The sequence below is a fragment of the Pseudophryne corroboree genome, chromosome 5 (assembly GCF_028390025.1).
Source record: "Pseudophryne corroboree isolate aPseCor3 chromosome 5, aPseCor3.hap2, whole genome shotgun sequence".
Taxonomy (NCBI): domain Eukaryota; kingdom Metazoa; phylum Chordata; class Amphibia; order Anura; family Myobatrachidae; genus Pseudophryne; species Pseudophryne corroboree.
The window spans coordinates 51351312-51373709 of record NC_086448.1 but is presented as its reverse complement, the minus strand read 5'-3'; the positions used below and the strand labels follow the sequence as shown (position 1 = coordinate 51373709).

General features: G+C 47.0%; 1 protein-coding gene across 1 annotated transcript in view; it reads right to left on the bottom strand.

Annotated features, from left to right (window-relative positions):
- Nucleotides 1-22398, bottom strand: part of KCNQ3 (potassium voltage-gated channel subfamily Q member 3) — a 369444-nt gene that overhangs the window by 10302 nt on the left and 336744 nt on the right. Inside the window, exons 13-14 of the mRNA XM_063921266.1 lie at nucleotides 17951-18064; nucleotides 17079-17157 (exon numbers count right to left, since the gene is read on the bottom strand). Of these exons, the coding sequence (XP_063777336.1) occupies nucleotides 17079-17157; nucleotides 17951-18064 (193 nt within the window). The remainder of the gene's footprint in view (nucleotides 1-17078; nucleotides 17158-17950; nucleotides 18065-22398) is intronic.

The following is a 22398-nucleotide window of genomic DNA, read 5'->3' as shown; positions in this document are numbered from 1 at the left end:
TCATACAGTGCCTTGCTAAAGTATTCACCCCCTTTGCATTTTTCATGCTTTGTTGCCTCACAACCTGGAAGTAAAATGGATTGTTTGAAGGTTTCCATCATTTCATTCACAGAACATGCCTACAACTTTGAAGATTTTTATTTTTTTATTGTGAAGCAAACAACAAATAGGACAAAATAACAGAAAACTTCAGCATGCATAACTATATCATGCTAGGAGTGCTGCCAATTCTGCTTTCCGTGGGCTCTCTCCACTGAGATTGACCTGAGATCTCAACATAAGATTGTTATGTGTTTCTGACTTTTATTTCTTTTTATTTACTTGAAGTTAATTGTGCATATCATAATTGTATGTCTTGTTATTTACCTGTTTTTCCCTTGTACTTTAACCCCGGAGATATTTCTCAATAAATTTAAAAACTTTATTAGCGTCATCTCTATGCTCAATGAATTCACACGCCTGGAAAGGCCTATGCTACATGTGTGTAATAACAGGATTTTGATACCTACCGGTAAATCCTTTTCTCCTAGTCCATAGAGGATGCTGGGGTCCACTTCATGACCATGGGGTATAGACGGTTCCGCAGGAGCCATGGGCACTCTTAAGACTTTTCAATGGGTGTGAACTGGCTCTTCCCTCTATGCCACTCCTCCAGATCTCAGTTATAGGAACTGTGCCCAGGGAGACGGACATTTCGAGGAAAGGATTTACTTTAATACTAATGGTGAGATACATACCAGCTCACACCTCAACCATGCCGCACAACATGGCATTCAACATAACACACGCCAACAGGCATGAACCAATTACAGCAAACATGCTGAAACTAATAAAACACAACATGTGTAACTCTAATAAACAAAACTGCAGGTAAAGTACGCACTGGGACGGGCGCCCAGCATCCTCTACGGACTAGGAGAAAAGGATTTACAGGTAGGTATCAAAATCCTGTTTTCTCATACTTCCTAGAGGATGCTGGGGTCCACTTCATGATCATGGGGTTTATACCAAAGCTCCAGTACAGGCGGGAGAGTGCGGATGACCCTGCAGCACCGATTGACCGAACTTGAGGTCTTCATCGGCCAAGGTGTCAAACTTGTAGAATTTTGCAAATGTGTTTGACCCCGACCAAGTAGCTGCTCGGCAAAGTTGCAATGCCGAGATTCCCCGGGCAGCCGCCCAGGATGAGCCCACCTTCCTAGTGGAATGGGCCTTCACCGACGTCGGTAACGGCAATCCAGCCGTAGTATGAGCGCGCTGAATCGTACTTCTGATCCAACGCGCAATAGTCTGCTTGGAAGCAGGACACCCAATCTTGTTGGGAGCATACAGGACAAACAAAGACTCTGTTTTCCGTATTCGAGCTGTTCTAGCGACATAAATCTTCAAAGATCTAACCACATCTAGAGACTTTGACTCAGTGAACGTGTCAGTAATTACTGGCACCACAATAGGTTGGTTTATGTGGAAAGATGAAACCACCTTTGGGAGAAAATGTTGACAAGTTCTCAACTATGCCCTATCTTCATGGAAGATCAGGTAAGGGCTCTTGTGAGACAAGGCCCCCAACTCAGACACCCGCCATGCGGATGCCAATGCCACCACTTTCCAAGTGAGAAACTTCAACTCTATCTCTTGTAGAGGCTCAAACCAATCCGATTGAAGAAACTGCAACACCACATTTAGGTCCCATGGTGCCACTGGAGGCACAAATGGAGGCTGGATGTGCAAAACCCCTTTCACGAAGGTCTGAACCTCTGGAAGAGAGGCCAATTGTTTTTGGAAGAACACTGACAAGGCCGAAATCTGGACCTTGATTGACCCCAATCGGAGGCCCGCCTCCACACCAGCCTGCAGAAAATGGAGAAAACGTCCCAACTCAAACTCTTCCGTAGGAGCCTTCTTGGATTCACACCAAGACACATATTTTCTCCAAATACGGTGGTAATGTTTCGACGTTACTCCTTTCCTGGCCTGAATAAGGGTGGGGATGACTTTCTTGGGAATACCCTTACGGGCTAGGATCCGGCGTTCAACAGCCATGCCGTCAAATGTAGCCGCGGTAAGTCTTGATACACGCACGGCCCCTGCTGCAGCAGGTCCTCGCGAAGAGGAAGAGGCCGAGGATCTTCTATGAGCAATTCCTGAAGATCTGGGTACCAAGCCCTCATTGGCCAGTCTGGGGCAATGAAGATTGCTTGAACTCTTGTTCTCCTTATGATCCTGAGCACCTTTGGGATCAGCGGAAGTGGAGGGAAGACATACACCGACTGGAACACCCACTGGGCCACTAGAGCATCCACTGCTATTGCTTGAGGGTCTCTCGACCTGGAACAATATTTCTGAAGCTTCTTGTTGAGACGAGATGCCATCATGTCTACTTGAAGAACTCCCCAAAGACTTGTCACCTCTGCGAAGACTTCTTGGTGGAGGCCCCACACGATGGAATTCTTGTCTGCTGAGGAAGTCTGCTTCCCAGTTGTCTACTCCCGGAATGAAAATTGCTGACAGAGCCTTTATATGTCTTTCTGACCAGAGGAGGATCTTCGTCACCTCTGCCATTGCCGCTCTGCTTTTCGTTCCGCCCTGCCTGTTTATGTACGCGACTGCTGTTACATTGTCCAACTGGGTCTGCACGGAATGATCTTGAAGATGTACCGCTTGTTGAAGGCCGTTGTAAATGGCTCTCAATTCCAGCACGTTTATGTGAAGGCAAGCTTCCTGAATTGACCATTTTCCTTGGAAGCTTTCCCCCTGAGTGACAGCTCCCCAGCCTCGGAGACTTGCATCTGTGGTTACCAGGACCCAGTCCTGAATCCCAAACCAGCGTCCCTCTAGTAGGTGAGAACTGTGTAGCCACAACAGGAGCGAAATCCTGGCTTTTGACGACAGGATTATCTTCCGGTGCATGTGTAGGTGGGATCCCGACCACTTGTCCAAGAGGTCCCACTGGAATACCCTGGCATGGAACCTGCCAAACTGTATTGCCTCGTAGGCCGCCGCCATCTTCCCCAACAACCGAATGCACTGATGGATCGACACACTCTATGGTTTCAATATCTGTTTTACCATTTTCTGGATTTCCAGAGCCTTTTCCACCGGAAGAAATACTCTCTGAACTTCTGTGTCCAGAATCATCCCATGTTGTTGGAGTATTGACAGGGAGAGTGTGATGTTTTGTAACAACTGCTCCCTGGATCTCGCCTTTATCAGGAGATCGTCTAGATAAGGAATTATATTGACTCCTTTTTGACGCAGGAGAACCATCATCTCCGCCATCACCTTGGTGAATACCTTCGGCGCCGTGGAGAGACCGAAAGGTAACGTCTGGAATTTGTAATGGCAATCCTGAACCGCGAATCTCAGATAAGCCTGGTGAGGAGGATAAATGGGAACATGCAGGTAAGCATCTTTTATGTCTACAGACACCATGTAGTCCCCCTGCACTCAGTGATTCCATTTTGAACTTGAATCATTTCAAGTAGAGATTCAGATTTTTCAGGTTTAGGATCGGTCTGACCGAGCCGTCCGGCTTCAGAATTACAAAAAGGCTTGAATAAAACCCCTCCCCTTGTTGTGACAAAGGTACCAGGACTATGACCTGATCCTGACATAATTTTTGGATTGCCGCTGTTACTGCTTCCCTTTCTGGAAGAGAAGCTGGCAAGGTCGATTTGAAAAATCGGCATGGGGGAACGTCTTGAAACTCCAGCTTGTATCCCTGGGACACTATTTGCAACACCCAGGGATCCAGGCCAGACAGAATCCAACCTTGGCTGAACAGTTTGAGACGTGCCCCCACCCGAGCGGCCTCCCGCAAAGGAGCCCCAGCGTCATGCTGAAGATTTGGCAGAAGTAGGGGTAGACTTCTGCTCCTGGGAACCTGAAGCTGCTGTGGATTTCTTTCCCTTTCCCCTACCCGCAAAGAAGGGGGAACCTCTTGCTTTTTTGTATTTATTGGGCCGAAAGGACTGCATGTACGGGTGATATGTCTTTTTTGCCGGTGCAGGCGCAGAGGGCAAAAATGTCGACTTACCTGCGGTAGCCGCCGAGACTAACGCATCCAGTCCATCGCCAAATAAGGCCTCACCTTTATATGGGAGAGCCTCCATATTTCTTTTGGAATCTGCATCCGCGTTCCACTGGCGAATCCACAACGCCCGTCGAGCCGATACTGCCATGGTAGCGGCTTGTGAACTCAAGAGTCCAATATCTTTCATCGCTTCTAGCATGTATGCGGCAGCGTCTTTGATATTCCCTAACTTAAGGAGTATCTCATCTTTATCAATCGTGTCAATTTCTGATGACACGCTTTCTGACCATTTTTCAATAGCGCGACTCACCCACGCGCAAGCAATAGTGGGCCTGAGCAGCGTACCATTGGCAACATAAATGGATTTCAATGCAGTTTCCATCTTTCAGTCTGCCGGCTCTTTTAGTGAAGCCGTGCCAGGTGCAGGGAGAATTACCTTCCTTGTCAACCTGGACAGTGCACTGTCTAACACAGGGGGTGACTCCCATTTTTTCCTGTCCTCCCCCGGGAAAGGATAAGCTATCTGAATTCTCTTGGGAATACGAAATTTCTTTTCGGGATTCACCCACATCCCTTCAAAGAGCGTATTAAGCTCATGGGAAGGAGGGAAAGTGACCTTAGATTTCTTTTCTTTATAGAAATAAGCCTTCTCCTGAGGTACAGGAGTGGCTTCCGTGACTTCCAGAACTTCCCTTATAGCCACAATCATATATTGTATATTTTTTGCCAATTTATGATCTATTTCTCTGGAGTCACTATCGTCGACACAAGAATCAGTGTCCGTGTCGGTATCAGTATTCACAATATTCGCAAATGGTCTCTTATGTGACCCAGAGGGGTCGCCTGTGGATGGAAGAACAGAGCCCTGAAAAATCACATCCTCCACAGATTTTCTCCAGCACTCAGCATGAGATTCAGACTTATCTAATCTCCTATTGATATGATGCATACCATCACATATTTCTTTCACCCATGCAGGCTCTTGGTGTGCCGGCAGCGCCACCACATTACACTTCTGTGTCCCTAAAATGGTTTCCTCCGGGGAGGAACTCCCTGCCTCTGACATGTCTTACACACGTGTACAACGGTTCCGGTATGAATGGTCGACCATGTTATGGTCAACAGTCATTAGGTCGACTACTATTGGTCGACATTGACATGGTCGACATGGACACATGGTCGACACATGAAAATGGTCGACACATGAAAGGTCGACACATAAAAAGGTCGACATGAGTTTTTTAACTTTTTTGGTGTCGTTTTTTGCGTAAAGTGACTGGGAACCCCAATTAGTGCACCGCGTCCCCTCGCATGGCTCGCTTCGCTCGCCATGCTTCGGGCATGGTGCCTTCGCTCCGCTACCGCTTCGCTCGGCACAGATTACCGTTCCAATCGTAGTCCACTTGGATCGTAAAGTATGGAAAAGTTCCCCAAAAGAAAAAAAAGTTAAAAGACTCATGTCGACCTTTTCATGTGTCGACCTTTCATGCGTCAACCATTTTCATGTGTCGACCATGTGTCTATGTCGACCATGTCAATGTCGACCAATAGTGGTCGACCTAATGACTGTCGACCATAACATGGTCGACCATGTGAACGGATACCGTGTACAACACACACACAGACACACTGGGACTTATTAGGGGACAGACCCACAGTAAAATCTGTCAGCGTGACAGTTTAGGAGCAGCCAGTTCACAACCCCAGCGCCAGTATCTAATGCCTGTGAACACAGAATGCCCACTGACATGCAGCGCTTATTACACAGTAAAACACACTTGTAATGCACCAAATTCGCTTGTGCCCCCCCCCCCCCCCTGTTTTGCACCCTGATACTTGTAGTCAGAAGTGAAGGAGGACCAGCGATGTCTCTGCAGCCTGAGAGAGAAAATGGCACTGAGCAGTGTGCTGGCTGTCTGAGGAAGAAGCTCCGCCCTTTTTACCTCAGAAACTTTTCATAATATTTATACTAGTGGTGGTAGGGCTGTGCCTGGGCATCTTATGCCCCAATTTTGCCAGTTTATAGAGGTGTTTTTGCTGTGTGTGTGGGCAGCAATGGCGCGCTGCGCTCCCGCCAGCCGCACTGTACCTCAGCCGTCACTTTTCTTGATAGAAGATCTGTCTTCTTCTACTCCTGTCTTCTGCTTCTTCTCCTGTCTTCTGACTTCTGGCTCTGTGAGGGGGGTGACGGCGTGCTGTTAGAGTGAGCATCTAGACACGGCAAGCGTTCAGTACCCTTCAAGAGCTAATGGTGTCCTGTCAGCCAGAAGCAGAGCCATGAAACTCTTCAGGAAGTTGGTTCCTACTTCTGCCCCCTCAGCCCCACGAAGCAGAGAGACTGTTGCCAGCAGTTCTCCCTGAAAACAAAACACCTAACATAAGTCTTTTCAGAGAAACTCAGTAGAGCTCCCCTAGAGTGCATCCAGTCTGCCTGGGCACATTTCTAAAACTGAGGTCTGGAGGAGGGGCATAGAGGGAGGAGCCAGTTCACACCCATTGAAAAGTCTTAAGAGTGCCCATGGCTCCTGCGGAACCGTCTATACCCCATGGTCATGGAGTGGACCCCAGCATCCTCTAGGACGTATGAGAAAACTGTTTTTGCAAGTGTGATTTAAGTGTTTGCTGAACGCAAGAGTGCTATTCAATACTCTTTGTGGTGGCGGCTTAAGTAAAACCATTGTCATGACCGCCCACCTGCGTCAGGTTGGCGTATCTGAGCGCAGGCTGGGGTGGGGTGCTGTGACTCCGCCCATTGCTTAGCTGCTCCCTTTCCGATCCTATCTGAATTGTACGTAACGGCACCATTATGCGAACACCTAGGGCAACACATGTACCGTAGGGAATTGCTGCACTTTTCACACAAGTACAATAGCAACTAATCGCTCAAGTATGTGTACATCGGAATAGCGCGTCCTCTGCATCAGCCCCACTATGTCTACGTTTCCATCCAAGGCACAGTCACAGTGGTTACTTGCACTGAGCAGGGGTACTAAAGGAGGAGCAGATATCACCAGAATTGGACTTTTATATACTGTAGATAGTTATTTGCTTTAGCTTACACTATCATTACAGTTCTGTAACAAGTTTGCAGAGATTTCCTCCCGAGCAGTATTACAGATTATGGTTCTTGTATACAGCCATTACAAACCACATTACATTGTTTGTGAAAGAAATATAAGAAAAAAAACTAATCTGATTCATGTCAGTTGGTTACAGTGTAACACTGTAAGTGCATCCACTGCTAAAGTGCTACACATTAGACTCTCTGATTATCTTCTGATTGCTGTAAGGTGTAATGAAAGCAGGATATCACAAAAGACTCCTTAATAATAAGATTTTACTTACCGGTAAATCTATTTCTCGTAGTCCGTAGTGGATGCTGGGGACTCCGTAAGGACCATGGGGAATAGACGGGCTCCGCAGGAGACATGGGCACTTTAAGAAAGAATTTAGATTCTGGTGTGCTCTGGCTCCTCCCTCTATGCCCCTCCTCCAGACCTCAGTTAGAGAAACTGTGCCCGGAAGAGCTGACAGTACAAGGAAAGGATTTTGGAAATCCAGGGCAAGACTCATACCAGCCACACCAATCACACCGTATAACTTGTGATAACTTTACCCAGTTAACAGTATGAACAACAACAGAGCATCAGATCAACCCTGATGCAACTATAATATAACCCTTATTTAAGCAATAACTATATACAAGCATTGCAGAAGAAGTCCGCACTTGGGACGGGCGCCCAGCATCCACTACGGACTACGAGAAATAGATTTACAGGTAAGTAAAATCTTATTTTCTCTAACGTCCTAGTGGATGCTGGGGACTCCGTAAGGACCATGGGGATTATACCAAAGCTCCCAAATGGGCGGGAGAGTGCGGATGACTCTGCAGCACCGATTGAGCAAACAGGAGGTCTTCCTCAGCCAGGGTATCAAACTTGTAGAACTTTGCAAAGGTGTTTGACCCTGACCAAGTAGCCGCTCGGCAAAGCTGTAATGCCGAGACCCCTCGGGCAGCCGCCCAAGAAGAGCCCACCTTCCTTGTGGAATGGGCCTTAACCGATTTAGGCAGCGGCAATTCAGCCGCAAAATGAGCCTGCTGAATCGTGTTACAGATCCAGCGAGCAATAGTCTGCTTTGAAGCAGGCGCCCCAAGCTTGTTGGAAGCATACAGGATAAACAAAGATTCTGTTTTCCTGACCCTAGCCGTTCTGGCTACATAATCCTTCAAAGCCCTGACCACATCAAGTAACTCGGAATCCTCCAAGTCGGTAGTAGCCACAGGCACTACAATAGGTTGGTTTATATGAAAGGATGAAACCACTTTCGGCAGAAATTGTGGGCGGGTCCGCAATTCTGCTCTATCCGCATGGAAAACCAGATAAGGGCTTTTATGTGACAAAGCCGCTAATTATGTGACACGCCTAGCCGAAGCCAAGGCTAGTAGCATGACCACCTTCCACGTGAGATATTTCAATTCCACCGTTTTGAGTGGTTCACACCAGTGTGATTTCAGGAAACTCAACACCACGTTAAGATCCCAAGGTGCCACTGGAGGCACAAAAGGGGGCTGAATATGCAGCACTCTCTTTACAAACGTCTGAACTTCAGGCAGAGAAGCCAGTACTTTTTGAAAGAAAATGGATAGGGCCGAAATCTGGACCTTAATGGAACCCAATTTTAGGCCCAAAGTTACTCCCGACTGTAGGAAGTGAAGGAAACGGCCCATCTGGAATTCCTCCGTAGGGGCATTCCTGGCCTCACACCAAGCAACATATTTTCGCCATATACGGTGATAATGTTGAGCCGTCACGTCCTTCCTAGCCTTTATCAGCGTAGGAATGACCTCATCTGGAATGCCTTTTTCTGCTAGGATCCGGCGTTCAACCGCCATGCCATCAAACGCAGCCGCGGTAAGTCTTGGAACAGACAGGGCCCCTGTTGCAACAAGTCCTGTCTTATAGGCAGAGGCCACGGGTCCTCTGTGAGCATTTCTTGCAGATCTGGATACCAAGTCCTTCTTGGCCAATCCGGAACAATGAGTATTGTACTCACTCCTCTTTTTCTTATGATTCTCAGCACCTTGGGTATGAGAGGAAGAGGAGGAAATACATAGACCGACTGGAACACCCACGGCGTCACCAGTGCATCCACAGCTATCGCCTGAGGGTCTCTTGACCTGGCGCAATACCTCTGTAGCTTTTTGTTGAGGCGGGATGCCATCATGTCCACCTGTGGCAGTTCCCACCGACTTGCGATCTGCGTGAAGACTTCTTGATGAAGTCCCCACTGTCCCGGGTGGAGGTCGTGTCTGCTGAGGAAGTCTGCTTCCCAGTTGTCCACTCCCGGAATGAACACTGCTGACAGTGTGCTTACGTGATTCTCCGCCCAGCAAAGAATCCTGGTGGCTTCTACCATCGCCACCCTGCTCCTTGTGCCGCCTAGGCGGTTTACATGAGCCACTGCGGTGATGTTGTCTGACTGAATCAGAACCGGTTGGTTGCGAAGCAGGGACTCCGCTTGACGTAGGGCGTTGTATATGGCCCTTATGGCCTTGATGTGAAGGCAAGTCTCCTGACTTGACCACAGACCTTGGAAATTTCTTCCCTGTGTAACTGCCCCCCACCCTCGGAGGCTTGCATCCGTGGTCACCAGGACCCAGTCCTGAATGCTGAATCTGCGGCCCTCCAGAAGGTGAGCACTCTGCAGCCACCACAGGAGAGACACCCTGGCCCTGGGGGATAGGGTGATTAACCGATGCATCTGAAGATGTGATCCGGACCATTTGTCCAGTAGATCCCATTGAAAGGTCCTCGCATGGAACCTGCCGAAGGGAATGGCCTCGTATGATGCCACCATCTTTTCCAGGACTCGCATGCAGTGATGCACAGACACCTGTTTTGGTTTTAATAGGTTTCTGACCAGTGTCATGAGTTCCTGAGCCTTATCCCTCGGGAGATAGACCCTCTTCTGGTCTGTGTCCAGAATCATGCCCAGGAAAGGCAGATGAGTCGTAGGAATCAACTGCGACTTTGGAAAATTTAGAATCCAGCCGTGTTGCCGTAACACTTCCAGAGAGCGTGCTACGCTGTTCAGCAACTGCTCTCTTGACCTCGCTTTTATGAGGAGATCGTCCAAGTATGGGATAATTGTGACCCCTTGCTTCCGCAGGAGTACCATCATTTCCGCCATTACCTTGGTAAATATTCTCGGTGCCGTGGAGAGACCAAACGGCAACGTCTGAAATTGGTAATGACAATCCTGTACCACAAATCTTAGGTATGCCTGATGAGCTGGATAAATGGGGACATGAAGGTATGCATCCTTTATGTCCAGAGACACCATAAAATCCCCCCATTCCAGGCTTGCGATGACCGCTCTGAGCGATTCCATCTTGAACTTGAACCTTTTCAGGGATATGTTCAGGGATTTTAAATTTAATATGGGTCTGACCGAAACGTCCGGTTTCGGTACCACAAACATAGTCGAATAATAACCCTTTTCTTGTTGAAGGAGGGGAACCTTGACCACCACCTGTTGAAGATACAATTTGTGAATTGCAGTTAACACTATTTCCCTCTCTAAGGGGGAAGCTGGCAGGGCCGATTTGAGGTATCGGTGAGGAGGCATCTCCTCGAACTCCAGCTTGTATCCCTGAGACACAATCTCTATTGCCCAGGGATCCAACTGGGAGTGAACCCACTTGTGGCTGAAATTTCGGAGACGCGCCCCCACCGGGCCTAGCTCCGCCTGTGGAGCCCCAGCGTCAAGCGGTGGATTTAGTGGAAGCCGGGGAGGACTTCTGTTCCTGGGAACTAGCTGCGTTGTGCAGCTTCCTTCCTCTGCCCCTGCCTCTGGCAAGAAAGGACGCACCTCGGACTTTCTTGCCTTTTTGTGAACGAAAGGACTGCATTTGGTAATACGGTGCTTTCTTAGGTTGTGTTGAAACATATGGCAAAAAATTTGACTTTCCAGCAGTAGCTGTGGAGACCAGGGCTAATATTTACTAAGAATTCGAGTTTGTCCAATTTGTGTTTTTTTTTCTAAGTCCCAATCCGGGAATTCACTAAGCACCAATCTCGGCAGTGTTTGGACTATTCGTAATGGTTTGATTTGCAAAGTTCCGAAATACGAATGAATAGACCATCGGTCAAACGCGGCTGTTATTTCATACAATACGGGCATTCACTATTCATTCGTATTTGGGTGTTAGTCTCTGAGTGCTCAAGTGCGGGTCTGTTTTTTTTCGATTCGTTAAAAAAAGCAGCAAAAAAATAGACCTGCTTTTTCCAGTCGAGTTTGGATAACCATGCACGGATCAGTGAGATCTGTGCATGGTTATCTATGGGAAAGGGTCTGTTTAGTGTAAAAACTGAAAAAAAAATTGCGTGGGGTCCCCCCTCCTAAGCATAACCAGCCTCAGGCTCTATGAGCCGGTCCTGGTTGCCAAAATACGGGGGGAAAAATGACAGGGGATCCCCCGTATTTTAACAACCAGCACTGGGCTCTGCGCCTGGTCCTGGTGCAAAAAATACGGGGGACAAAAAGAGTAGGGGTCCCCCGTATTTTTTGGACCAGCACCGGGCTCCACTAGCTGGACAGATAATGCAACAGGCGGGGGTCACTTTTATACAGCGCCCTGCGGCCGTGGCATTAAATACCCAACTAGTCACCCCTGGCCGGGGTACCCTGGAGGAGTGGGACCCCTTCAATCAAGGGGTCCCCCCCCCAGCCACCCAAGGGCCAGGGTTGAAGCCCGAGGCTGTCCCCCCATCCAAAGGCTGCGGATGGGGGGCTGATAGCCTTGTTTAAAATGTAAGAATATTGTTTTTTGCAGAAGAACTACAAGTCCCAGCAAGCCTCCCCCGCAAGCCGGTACTTGGAGAACCACAAGTACCAGCATGCGGGGGGGAAACGGGCATGCTGGTACCTGTAGTTCTACTGCAAAAAAAATACCCAAACAAAAACAGGACACAGACACCGTGAAAATACAACTTTATTTCACACATGCCGACACATACATACTTACCTATGTTGACACGCCGACTCTGGGCTCGTCTCCAATGTCGACGTCCGGGGTACCTGAAAATAAAATTATACTCACCTGATCCAGTGTCCGGTTCTTTTATTATAATCCACGTACTTGGCAAAAAAAATAAAAAAAGCATACCCGAACCAGACGGACTGAAAGGGGTCCCATGTTTACACATGGGACCCCTTTCCCCCGAATGCAGAGACCCCCCGTGACTCCTGTCACAGAAAGGTCCCTTCAGCCAATCAGGAAGCGCCACTTCGTGGCACTCTCCTGATTGGCTGTATGCGCGTCGAAGCTGTCAGACGCGCATCGCACAGCTCCCTCCATTAGTTTCAATGGTGGGAACTTTGCGGTCAGCGGTGGGGTTATTTATTTATTTAGCATTTATTTATTTATTTAGCATTTATTCTGGAGCTTAATAAACAAATGTCTCTCTGAGCATCCCTCATATACAAGGCAGCATCTCTGATATGCTCTATGGTCATTTGAATGGCGTCCCTATCTAAGGTGTCAATTTCCGTAGATAAGGAATCTGCCCATGCTACAACCGCACTACAAACCCAGGCCGACGCCATAGCCGGTCGAGCAATAGTACCGGAATGATTGTAAATGTGCTTTAAGGTAATTTCCTGCCTGCGATCAGCAGGTTCCTTGAGGGAAGCCGTATCCTGAGAAGGCAGTGCCACCTTTTTGGACAAACGTGTCAGCGCCTTGTCAACTTTTGGCGAAGATTCCCAGCGTATCCTATCAGTTTGTGGAAAAGGATACGCCATGAGAATCCTTTTGGGAACTTGTAGTCTCCTATCTGGAGATTCCCAAGCCTTTTCGCACAATTCACTTAATTCAAATGAGGATGGAAAAGTGACTTCAGGCTTTTTCCCTTTATACATGTTTACCCTCGTGTCAGGGACAGGGGGTTCCTCAGTAATATGCAAAACCTCTTTAATGGCAATAATCATGCACCGTATACCCTTAGCCACCTTTGGCTGTAATTTTGCATCTTCATAGTCGACACTAGAGTCAGTATCTGTGTCGGTATCTGTGTCATCGATCTGGGATATGGTGCGCTTCTGAGACCCCGAAGGGCCTGGCGCCACAGGGACAGGCATGGACTGGCTACCTGACTGATCCCTAGCTTCAGCCTTCTCTAACCTTTTATGCAATAGATTGACATTTGCATTCAAGACATTCAGCATATCCACCCATTCCGGTGTCGGCGTTGCCGACGGCGACCTGACATTCAAGCACTCCCCCTCCACATTAAGCGAGCCTTCCTCGTCAAACATGTCGACACACGCGTACCGACACACTTCACACACACAGGGAACCCCTTTTCTGGAGACAGTATCCCTGTCAAGGCCCTTTGGAGAGACAGAGAGAGAGTGTGCCAGCACACACCCCAGCGCAATGATCCTGGAGACCAACACAAAATGTTTTTCCCCAGCAGCGCTGTATAATATGTAAACCGCCAATTATGTGCCCCCCCTCTCTTTTAAGCACCCTTTCACCGTGTGTAAGCAGGGGAGAGTCCGGGGAGCTTCCTCTCAGCAGTGCTGTGGAGAGAAAATGGAGCTGGTGAGTGCTGAGGGAGAAGCCCCGCCCCCTCGGCGGCGGGCTTCTGTCCCGCTCAAACTTAGTAAAATATGGCGGGGGCTCTTTTATATACATGTACAGAGCCCACCTGTACATGTATATAGTCTTTTTGCCATGCAGAGGTTTATATTGCCGCCCAGGGCGCTCCCCCCTGCGCCCTGCACCCTTACAGGGACCGGAGTATGTGAGGTGTATAGGAGCAATGACGCACCGCTGCAGTGCTGTGCGTTACCTCAGTGAAGCTGAAGGCTTCTGCCGCCTGACGACTTCTGTCTTCTGTACTTCTAGCTCTGTGAGGAGAACGGCGGCGCGGCTCCGGGGGTGGACGCCCAGTAAGAACCTGCGTTCACCCCCTCTGGAGCTAATGGTGTCCAGTAGCCGAGGAAGCAGAGCCTATCTTTGATAAGAAGGTCTGCTCCTCTCTCCTCAGTCCCTCGATGCAGGGAGCCTGTTGCCAGCAGTGCTCCCTGTGAAAAAGTAGTAGAAGGTAGAAAGAAAAAATCCAAACAAAAATGCTTCTAGGCAGAGAACTCTGGAGAGCTCTCTGCAGTGCACCCATCTTGCTCTGGGCACAGTGTAAAACTGAGGTCTGGAGGAGGGGCATAGAGGGAGGAGCCAGTGCACACCCAGACTCCAAAGCTTTCTTAAAGTGCCCTATCTAATGCGGAGCCCGTCTATTCCCGATGGTCCTTACGGAGTACCAGCATCCTCAAGGACGTTAGAGAAATTACTATTTCAGTAATATTTGCAAAAATGTATTAAAGGGAGACGCATGTAGACGCTATATACTGCATATGGTCAAATCAAAATTGCAGTGTACAAATAGAGTTGCCAAGCATTTGTGGGCTACATGCAAAAGCCGCCAGTATTTACCCTGCATGAAATAATACTATATGTATTTGGCCCCCCCATTGCAGTGGCAGTGGATTCCCATTGGAAACGCTCCCTGCTAATCACATGGTGGACATGTAGTCCCGGGGGAAGGCACTTCCAATGATAAGTCCCTCCCATGCTATAATGGCAGCCCTACCTGACTTCTAGTGGCTGAAGCCAATACAGTACCTAGAAGCATGATCTGATTTTTCATTTGTGTGCATGTGCGGGATCGCTATCCCACGCATACGCACGAGCCGCACAAGTTAGCCCGGCAGAGCAGTCCCGGGAATTACAGGTACAGTAGGAGCTGCCACTGGTCATAACAGTTAGAAAAAAAAGATCCCAGTGCATCGTTTCTGTGTGACCGAGCAATGGTCATGAATGAGTAGTAAGGTCCCCGATGGACGTGTAATTTGGTACTGTGAATCTATTCTTACTGCCATAGATCAGTATCGCCAGGGTGCTAAGCATCCATCAGCTGCTGCCGCCATTTTTGTTTTTCTCAAATAGTGCTAAAAAAAAAGATTTTCATTGGACGAGAATATAACTAGAATGTTCAAAATATCAGGGTGGGATTTACAAATATTTTGTACACAGGAGCAGGGTATCAGAGGGGGTGGAGGGGATTCGGCCTATGAAGTACGCCTAAAGAATGGAAGACGTTTGTGAAGGTGAGGGACTGGGGTGATATCAGTATAATCCTTTGTTTCGGAGTCTGTGACCAGGGCCGTCTTAACAGCAGTGTAGGCCCCTGGGCACAGCAATGCACTGGGCCCCCTACCTATCCTCCAGCGGTAGTGGTGGGGGGTGCTATCAGTGGCAGCTTTGATGTCCCGCGGGCGGTAGGGGGTGTACTATCTTTCGCTCAGTATGTTGGACCTGTAGCAGTAATTTCTGATAATTACTCCTTTACTGCACAGATGAGACTAAACTGTAGAAGGGGGCATTGGGCTGAATGAAGGGGCCCTGGTACATAACTTCCAGGGTGGTAGGGGGTGTTTAATATGTAGGGGAGGGGTGGATAGTGGAGTGGGCTTAATATTTATAATTTTCTGGTGGGAGGGCAGCTTGCTTGACTGCAGATATCTCATGTTCCTGAAAATATATTTCTTAGCTTTGAATGGGATAAAAAACTAGAGAGTCCCACCTTTCAAGAGGTGCTGGGGACTTGGGGATCAGAGTTCAGGAGCCAGAGCAATCCACCAACGAAAATCTAAAACTGCATATTAGGCGTGTGGAGCTGGAGCAGGGACCAGCTGCTGGAAGGCTGATATCTCTGGTTCTGGGCATAGTAGAGACAAAGCTGCCAGTGTCCACCAAAAGGGGAGAGTCCCAGCTTTTTGGTTATATCATCAGAGAAACTCTAAGTCATACAGAACCAGCGATATCTGGCTGGGAAGAGCAATTAACAGGCTTGGATGGGGACCCCTGCTTTCAAGTCAGATATTTCCAGTTCCCCAGGGCCGATTTTCAAAAACCTGGTACCCCTGGAAAGAGGGGACCCTCAGCTATCAGCCTAGGGCCCTTACACTCCTGGGGCCCTTGGGCAAGAGCCCATTGAGCCCATACGAAAAGACGGCCCTGTCTGTGACTGGGTTGTGGTGATAGACAGATCTAGGGTCTGACGGGTAGGACCTGGGTCATTGCCAAGCTGCCCTGTCATGGTCCTCTAGGACGCTGAATTTACGTTACCATGTCTGTTTAGAGTAGGCTTTATAAAGAACTATTTTTAAACTTCTATACTATATAAACTACCATATGCTCCACAGTGATGGGCTCATACTATATTTTACCCAACAACTAACCCAACTTTTACAGGAGAGTCTATATTTTCAGTGGATGGAGCTTGTCTATTTACGATAAACAGAAAAATAGGGTTTGGGAAAATCAGGACATAGCTAATTTTCTGACCCAATTTTCCCCCTTCCTGCCCCTCAAATAATTTTGAAGCATTTTAGATCAACACATATAAATCTATTATGGACATTTATCCAGCAAACTCCAGGTGCCTTGGAGTTGTACATTACATTGGATGAATAACACGTCTACGGCTTGCCTGCTCGGATATTACAATCTAGTCGCTGCCTTCTAACACCATTGTGTAACTGAGGGGGAGATGTATTAAGCCTGGAGAAGTGATAAAGCAGTGAGCAGTGCAAGGTGATAACGTACCAGTCAATGAGCTCCTAACTGTCAATTAACATATTGGAGCTGATTGGCTGGCGTGTTATCACCTTGCACTTATCACTGGTTTATCACTTCTCCAGGCTTAATACATCTGCCCCTGAATCCCCTCTAACATAGCACTAGGACCACGTAGCTTTATCCAGCATCAAACTGATGACCTGGGAACAAACTTGTTATACGTCCAGGTTTTACGTGAGGGTTTATTAAAAGTGGTATAACATCAGAAAATAAAACTGGAAAGTATTACAAGAACTTTATTTTTGGAATCTAATCTAATACAAATTTAATTATTGCATTATTATAGGACCTCCTATACATATCCATCATTGTTCTGGATGTGGGGAAATACTGTACCTGTCTTTCCACCTTCACAAACTTCCCCATCATACTTTGGTCTTCGAAATCTGAAGCTTTGGACCCGTAGGGGTCATGCCTGGAAAGACAAAGAACAAGTTGGGCGTATGACCTTTTCCCAGATAATCTTGCTGGTTTTTTTTAACTTTCGCAGGCAGCAGTTTTGTTCCACTACCAACCATCCTCTGTTGGCTGCAGGAAAGTTTTAGCAAATTTGCTTTCACATAGGGAGGTCTTTGTGAAGGAACCAATACAAAAGGTGCTCATATCTGGTCTAAGAATGTAAATAAGCAGTTCCAACAACACTGCACCACTACCTGCAAGCAGCATACACTCCCCGGCTGGTGAGCTGTTTAGAACCCCACTAAGCTTAAGCTCCACCATCACCAGTGTGTATACAACAGTGAGTACGGCTGTACCTGCTATCTATCAATAAACCAACAGCACTGGTTAAGTAACTAGGCTGTTCACAGCTTGAGTTATCTGCTGGTGTGTGCCTATATAACTGCAATATGAACATCTGCACACATATCATTCCCAACAAAAACATCAAGGGCGGTATTCAATTCTTTTCACCCTCTTCCACACCCGTTCTGTTTCTGCTGATGGGCGTGGTATAATCATTTCAGCTCACTAGCCCTACAGTAGCGGCGGCCCCAACCCGTTACACAGCTAAACATGATTACAATGGGCGTGATATGTGCTAAACGGGGATCACTCTAGAAAGGAGATTGGGCGTGATAAATCATTTGAATACCACCACTAGTGCTTATGGATATGTCTGAAAAAGGTACTGTAATAAAAGTCATGCAAGGAGTTACAAAAACAGCATGATAAAAGTGACTGACGTTTCCATGGTGTGTATACGTCACCTTGGAGATTGCTGGGATGGAAAGCCGTATCCTCCACCTAGACTACCCATCCCTTTCTGGGACTTCTTATGTTTGGGTGTAGAAAGAGGACCTGGAGCGAAAACCATATCTATTCTGGGAAGGAAGACAGAAAGAATAATTTGTGATGAACAGCAGTTTTGTGGTTCCAAAAGAGTTACTTGGTTATTCTAGAGGAAATCCACATAATTTCTATACAGATGGAGCAACTAAATTTTCCAAACTCTTAAGTTCTAGTGGATTGTTTGTTTCTCATCCTCTTATAGAAGAATCCTTCACTTATGCTGCAAATTTTACTAAAACAATTAAATGCTCTAGAAACGTCTCTCTTAACCCTCCAATTTAATGTTTCCAAAACAGGCCATGTCTCAGATAGGGTCTCCTGCCCGGACGAGTAGTGTTCTTGAGGCGTCACTTACACTGGGTGAATGAAGAAGTGTATGCAAGTGACATCCTGTCCACATACATTTCTCATTCAGTTCCAAACAAAAGCACTGAAGTTTTTAGTTGCACCCTTCTACCCCACGATGGTCCAGCACCCCCGAGACGCCCATAGTGCATGTGTACTGGGTGCAGTCACCGAACTGTTCATGCTGGGAAAAGCCCCCACTCTGTTCTCTTGAGGGCAATACTGGTGGTCCTGAGAGACAAGAATGGTATCTCCTGGCAATGACCTGTTCCACCATACACGCATTATATTACTGGCAAAACATACAATTTGTCCACAAGTCCCAGTCTTGGAGCATCTCATGACTTAAGTCTGTTCTTCCAGTGATTTAAATGAAGATTGGTGTGTCAGTCTGCCAAACATACTTAATAAAACATGAGGTAGTCTGGCAGACCTCCATTCCTGCTGGGCAAAAGTCCATGATGTCTATTCACAAATCCACCTCGATCCATACTTTGGTCACCCAAACCTTCATTATGTCCATGTTCCTTATAGTTGTCCTTTAAAGACAAGGAGAACTTTCTATTGATCAGATTCTCTGTGTTTTTGGAACTCTGTTTATTTCCCACACTGATTAATTAATACACCAAGACCATAACTAGAAGGAAATTCTGTTTCGTACTGTAACAATAAGTCAGGTGATCTTCGCTAGGACAGAAAAGAAGGCAGTTAACAAGAATAAGCAGCAACAAGGTAGAGTCTCCAGAATAGCGGGATCTCTGGCAGGAATTCTCACAGTTCAACTGGCTGGGGGCAGGAGGCAGTACCGGATTAACAACAAAGCAGACGAGGCCCCCAAACACAGATACAGCACCAGCGTAGGGGGGACAATGGGCAGGGCCGGTTCTAGCCCTTGTGGTGCCTCGGGCGAAAATAGGGGTGTGGCTTCATACAGGGGCGTGGTCAGTTATGCCCCCTGTAGGGTTGTGCCCCCATTTGTGCCCCCTGTAGAGTTGTGCCCCCATTTGTGCCACCAGTAGAGTTGTGCCCCCAGTTGCATAGCGCCGCTTTCAAAACAAAATACAAAAAAAATGTTTTCATTAATACTTACTATCCCCGCTCCTGATTCCCGACTGCTGCTGACCTCCGCCGGCGCCTCTCCTCAGATCTACGGGAGAGACGTCATGACGTCTCTCCCATAGCACAGCATAGACACTAGAGGTCAATTATGACCCCTAGCGTCTATGTGCCAGTCTCACAATGCTGTGCGGTGCGCAATGACATCATTGCGCACTGCACAGCAAAGGTCCTCTCCACGAAGGGAAACTAGACGGGTAGCGCCTAGTTTCCTTCACAGCGGAGGGGCACTGACCAACAAATGTAAACTATGGGCACTACAGTGTGTTTACACATTTGTGGGCTGGGAGAATTCTATATACACATTATACTTGTTAATAACATAAGCAGAATATCATATTGACAGTTTTATTGGTAGAGGCCCCCAGTCCCCCACAAACCTTAATCCATCCCTGACAGGGTGTTCTTCTTAAATAAAAGCTATTTTATGGTGGAATTGGCCTTTTACTGTGATTTCTGGAAAGAGCAAATGATGAATAAACAAAATAAATAAAAAAAAAGCAGCAGGAAAAAAGAATCTCATGGGCTGCACTTAAAATAGAAAAGTGTCCTTTAAAAATTTAACTAATTTAGGGGAAGATTTATCAACGCTTGGAGAGAGTTAAAGTGGACAGAGATAAAGTACCAGCCAGTTAGCCCCTAACTGTCATTTTTTAAACACAGCCTGTAACATGGCAGGTACGAGCTGATTATAGGTACTTTGGGGTCTATTCATGAAGCAGTGAAAGGCGTGGAGAAGTGAGCCAGTAAAGAAGTTGCCCATGGCAACCGATCAGCTGCTCTGTATAATTTTATAGTATGCAAATTATAAATGTTACATCAATGCTGATTGGTTGCCATGGGCAACTTCTCCACTGGCTCACTTCTCTACACTTTTTACTGTTTCATGAATAGAGCCCTTTATCTCTCTCCACTTTATCTCTCTTCAAGCTTTGATACATCCCCTCTTAGAAATAAACACAAAATAACAATATTATTTCTATCATGTAACAAAAAACCCAGATAGAATGAACAATGGGGGTAATTCCAAGTTGATCGCAGCAGCAAATTTTGTTAGCAGTTGGGCAAAACCATGGCCCTCATTCCGAGTTGTTCGCTCGCAAGCTGCTTTTAGCAGCTTTACACACGCTAAGCCGCCGCCTACTGGGAGTGAATCTTAGCTTCTTAAAATTGCGTACGAAAGATTCGCAATATTGCGAAAAGACATCTCTGTGCAGTTTCTGAGTAGCTCGAGACTTACTCTGCCAGTGCGATCAGTTCAGTGCTTGTCGTTCCTGGTTTGACGTCACAAACACACCCAGCGTTCTCCCAGACACTCCTCCGTTTCTCCAGCCACTCCCGCGTTTTTCCAAGAAACTGTAGCGTTTTTTCCCACACGCCCATAAAACGGCCTGTTTCCGCCCAGAAACACCCACTTCCTGTCAATCACACTACGATCACCAGAACGAAGAAAAAACCTCGTAATGCCGTGAGTAAAATACCTAACTGCATAGCAAATTTACTTGGCGCAGTCGCAGTGCGGACATTGCGCATGCGCACTAAGCGGAAAATCGCTGCGATGCGAAAAAATTTACAGAGCGAACAACTCGGAATGACCCCCCATGTGCACTGCAGGTGGGGCAGATGTAACATGTGCAGAGAGAGTTAGATTTGGGTGGGTTATTTTATTTCTGTGCAGGGTAAATACTGGCTGCTTTATTTTTACACTGCAATTTAGATTGCAGATTGAACTCACCACACCCAAATCTAACTCTCTCTGCACATGTTATATATGCCCCCCCCTGCAGTGCACATGGTTTTGCCCAACTGCTAAAAAATTTCCTGCTGCGATCAACTTGGAATTACCCCCAATGAACATATACTTGGATAAGAAAGTAATTCTGCCAGCGTCTAATCATTGTCAAAAAACATAAATTCATCAAAACAAAGCTGAATGTCCCAATCTAATTAAAGAAATCAACATAACATGGGGGGTAATTCTGAGTTGATCGCAGCAGGAAATTTTTTAGCAGTTGGGCAAAACCATGTGCACTGCAGGGGGGGCAGATATAACATGTGCTGAGAGAGATAGATTTGGGTGTGGTGAGTTCAATCTGCAATCTAAATTGCAGTGTAAAAATAAAGCAGCCAGTATTTACCCTGCACAGAAATAAAATAACCCACCCAAATCTAACTCTCTCTGCACATGTTATAACTGCCACCCATGCAGTGCACATGGTTTTGCCCAATTGCTATCAAAAATCCTGCTGCGATCAACTTGGAATTACCCCCATGATGTTAAAAAAAAAAAAAGAAGAAAAGAAACAAAATTGGTGCAAAATATTCCAAGCAATGAAAAACTGAAACAATGAGAGGCACAAGCTAGAAAACATAATGACCTTATTGCTACATTCAGGGTATCTTTGCGTCACAAAGTTTATCAAATGTGAAAAGCTCAGTATAGAGACTTCTGCTGACAAATGACACATTCATTTTTGCCCGCTGAATGGTAAAATACATATTCTGCTGCCTTGTAGTCACGGAACAATGAGGCTGCTTGGAATGAGGCAGAGTACGTACCTTACACTATAAAACTAATGTAACATTACATATTAAGTTTTGACAGATATTCCTCTTCAGAGGTCATCTAAGTCCCAAGGTCAGGTTAGCTTTTATCATGGAATTGGCAATAATTATTCACAAAAACAGAAAACGGACCAAAACTAGCTTAAGCCACATCGCCAGAGTCCAGTTTGGCCCATGTTAGAATTGTCGGGATCAGTGCTTAAAGTGGTCCTAGAGAGGTGGTGGAACTCCCCCCCCCCCCCTACCCCCCCCCCCCCCCCCGGCGCCCATGCAATAAAGGTATTGCACGTGTCGCAGGCACCCGCCCTAAAAAAGGGGCGTGGTCTCAAAAAGAAATGGG